The sequence below is a fragment of the Castanea sativa genome, chromosome 11 (genome assembly GCF_040712315.1).
Source record: "Castanea sativa cultivar Marrone di Chiusa Pesio chromosome 11, ASM4071231v1".
In the NCBI taxonomy this organism is placed as follows: Eukaryota; Viridiplantae; Streptophyta; class Magnoliopsida; order Fagales; family Fagaceae; genus Castanea; species Castanea sativa.
In genome coordinates, this window is record NC_134023.1 from 3,051,728 (window position 1) to 3,055,338 (window position 3,611).

Genomic DNA, 3,611 nt, shown 5'->3' on the forward strand with positions numbered 1-3,611 from the left:
GATAAATCTTAGGGCCTGTTTGGTTGTGGATGAGATAGGGAAGATAGAAAATAGATGAGAGAAAAGTGGAGAGAAAACTAGTTTTATGAGGGCTCAGTTGGAGAGAAGGTGAGGATGGAAAATTGGTAAGGCCTAGGTATTTTCTCCCTTGATCCACCAAAATTCTATCTCCTTAATTTGGGGAAAAAAATAAAAGAAGATGAATAGTTGCATCAATGACTGAACTATCTTTTTTTTTTTTTGTGCTTTCCAGGGCATGGGACTTGCTGGCTACTTCTCCAAATTTTTTTTTCTTTCTTGAGTGTGGACCTGTTGGTTGCTCTCTCTTGGGCATGATACCAACTGGTGTGAAATTCTTTTGATTTAGAAATTTCATAAGGAATCAATCATTTTAGAAAAGAAAACTGGTTTGACTAGCCAAATCACTTAAAATTGACATCAAACCAAATTGCTATAAGGCATGGGTGCGTTTCGGGATTCGGGTGCGGGTGTGGGTGCAGGACTCGGCAATTTTTGAAAAAGTAGGGTGCGGGTGCGGCGGAGTGCGGCGATTAAAAAATTATTAAAATATTTTTATTTATATTTTTAAAATATTGCTAAGCATACTTTTTCACATTATATAAACATATACCAAATTTAAGAGTAATAGTAGATAATAACTAGAGTACAACTCCATTATATAAACATTCCATGATGTTCGAAAATTAGAATAAAACTCACAAGTTTGAAACTAAAATAAAATAAAAGATAATCAACAAGACAATCAAACACCAACTTCATCATCATCAAGATCAATAGCTTCACTTCGAACTTCACTTTCACTAGTAGTAACACTAGTGCTAACATTCCCAATAACCATGGCCTCTAACTCTGGCTCATCAAGTGTAAGGGCTACATTGTCAAGAATTTCAGCTCCTCCATGTATGTCGCTCTCATTCCAAGAGTCTCCTGCAATATCTCACATCTTTGTATCTCTATTTATGTACTCCTTATTGCGCATTGACAAGAGTCGAAGATTAGAATACACATATACCAAATCCTCAGCGCGTGCAGGAGCCATTTTGTTTCTTTTTAATGAATGAATAAATTTGTATGTACTCCAATTTCTCTCAGCACATGAGGATGAACAAGGTTGTCCAAGAAGTTTAAGGGCAAGGGTTTGAAGAGTTGGAAATGCGGAGCCATGGTATTGCCACCAAACCAAAGGTTGTAAGACCCACCTATCTGTCAAGGCAGCTGGTAAAGGAAATCTCCCTCTTGAAAATGCAATAAACTCAAACTTCACCACATTTAATTCATTCACATCTTCAAAGTATCGATCCAAACACTTGCTCATTTCCAAAGAAATTTCATGATCTCGATGTGGAGGGATGAGTTTTGAATTCTCCAAAAGCCATTCAGTGGAGTAATACCTAGAGTTAAAGATTAAAAAACAAATATAAATGAAACGTGTGTTTTATTAGAAGGGGGAACTAAAGAAAATAGAAAATAAATGTACTTACTTAGGATTTAAGGAATGAGCCAAGCAATGTAGTGGAGTACAATTTTTAGTCCAACGATCAATGAGTATATCATACACCACACTCCAAAATGAGTTATACTCATCATCTTCCAAGCCTTCGTGCCGATATATTGCTGCTTTCACCTTCTCTATCATTGAATCCCACATCTCATACACAAGATGAAGACAAGGCTTATCTGTGTCAACTAATCGTGTCATATCATAAATAAGTACTGCGAATTCAAGGATATAATCAACCCTATCCCACCAAAGATCACTTAGAATCATCTCTTTCACCTTTTGAGCTTTTCCAACATCATCCTCCTTATAAGAAGCCCATTGCTCACTAATAGCCATGGCTTGAAGGCATCTTTTTATCAACTTCAACCTTTTTAGCATTATAACAACCGAAGCAAATCTAGTATCAGCAACTTGGAGCAGTTTTAATGGACAAAATTCATTAAATATTGCTGATTGAATGGTTCATGATAAAAACACGTATGAAGGATGCATCATCAGCAATATGTGTAATCTAACTACATTCCTCATATGTAACTTCATTCTTTTTAGTGTTTTTTGCTACACAAATATTCTTCAAAGCTAGATTGAGAGTGTGGACAACACAGGGTGTCCAAAATATTTTAGGATACTCACCCTCAATAAGAGCTTTAGGGGACTTCATCACATTAGCATTATCAGTGATGACTTGGACAACTTTATCATGTCCAATCTCTTTTATAGCTTCCCTCAACACCCCAGCAATATAATGTTTGTCTTTGAACTCACCTGACCCATCAATTGCCTTTACAAACACTGGACCCCCATCTGATACAGCTATAAGGCCTCCTTTGTGGATCTGACCATCCATCATAAATTATACTTACACTATTTTCAACCAAAAGTCCTTAATTGGTTTCAAAAGTCTATCACCATGAGTTTTTTTCTCTTTGTAAAAGTGTTGTTCTCAAGGTATTGTATCCAGGAGGAACATAACCTAGAATGTTATGAGTAACGGCATATGAATAGGAACTACGATAATATGGGTTTTTTGCAAAGTTAAACGGAAGCCCACTGGTGTAAAACATCCTAGCAATTCTACTATCCAATTCATGTCTAGCATTATTTTGGAATTTTCTCTAGCGTAGGATTCACAACCTTCCTCCTCTTATTACCATCATAGAGATTTGTACTATCACTCTCTTCCTGTATCCGAAATGAGGGACTATTCCCAATAGGCCCACGGCCTGGGGGAGGTGGGGGTAAGGAAATTTGTCTTCTCCATTCTCTTTCTAACTTATCATTCTCAACCTGATCATGCATTCGCCGCATTTCCAACCTATGGCTCGGTGTCACACTAGGGCATACTTTAATACCTTTATTAACAATTTTTAATAAATGAGCCTTAACCCTAGAATAGGATCCCAAATAAATTTTACCACAATAGTTGCACTTAAATTGTGTGTTTTCACTTGATTTAACAGGAGAACTAGGTGGTTTTTCTATTTTAGTCATATACTGCCAAAGAGGAGCTTCATCATTTGGCACTTCTTCATTAGATAAAGGTGAACTTTTTGTGCTAGTAGCGTCATCCATTGCAAATTCAATAGATTCAATTTAACCTACAAATAATTTCCAAATATATAATAACTATTAACTAAATAAAAAAATCAAACCCCAGTGTCACAAGACTCACAACATTACACAAACAGCTTATATAAAATAAAATTAAAAAAAAAAATTAGATCACCATAGATTCACAACATAATCACAAATCACAATGAGTAATAATAACTTTTTACTAAATAAAAAATCAACTATTAACTATTAACTAAGAGTGTGAGTGTGGGAGCTATGATACCTGAGGGGAAACGAAGAGCAGGGGAGACGGAGAGTGAGAACGAGTTGAGATGAAGAGTAGGGGAGACGGAGTGGAGCGTTGAAGGTAGAGAGTGGGAGAAAGCCTAGCATAGCACGAGCTGAAGAGTGACGGCAGAGAGTGGGGGAGAGGCGCAAGAAATATGAAGAGGGAGAGGGCTGAGTGAAGGGCTGAAGGCTTTGACTGAGTGAAGAGAAATGAGTGTATAGGGTTTTGATTTTTTTCCAAATGGTG

At 36.7% G+C, this 3,611-nt stretch overlaps 1 protein-coding gene across 1 annotated transcript; it reads right to left on the reverse strand.

The window, feature by feature from the left end:
• Positions 1–958: 958 nt before the first annotated feature.
• Positions 959–2,369, reverse strand: LOC142615903 (uncharacterized). Its single transcript, XM_075788820.1, has 4 exons — positions 2,156–2,369; positions 1,503–1,932; positions 1,221–1,412; positions 959–1,067 (listed from the first exon to the last, which is right to left on the reverse strand). Exons 1-4 carry the CDS (start codon positions 2,367–2,369, stop codon positions 959–961), a joined length of 945 nt encoding a protein of 314 aa, XP_075644935.1.
• Between the last annotated feature and the right edge of the window lie 1,242 nt (positions 2,370–3,611).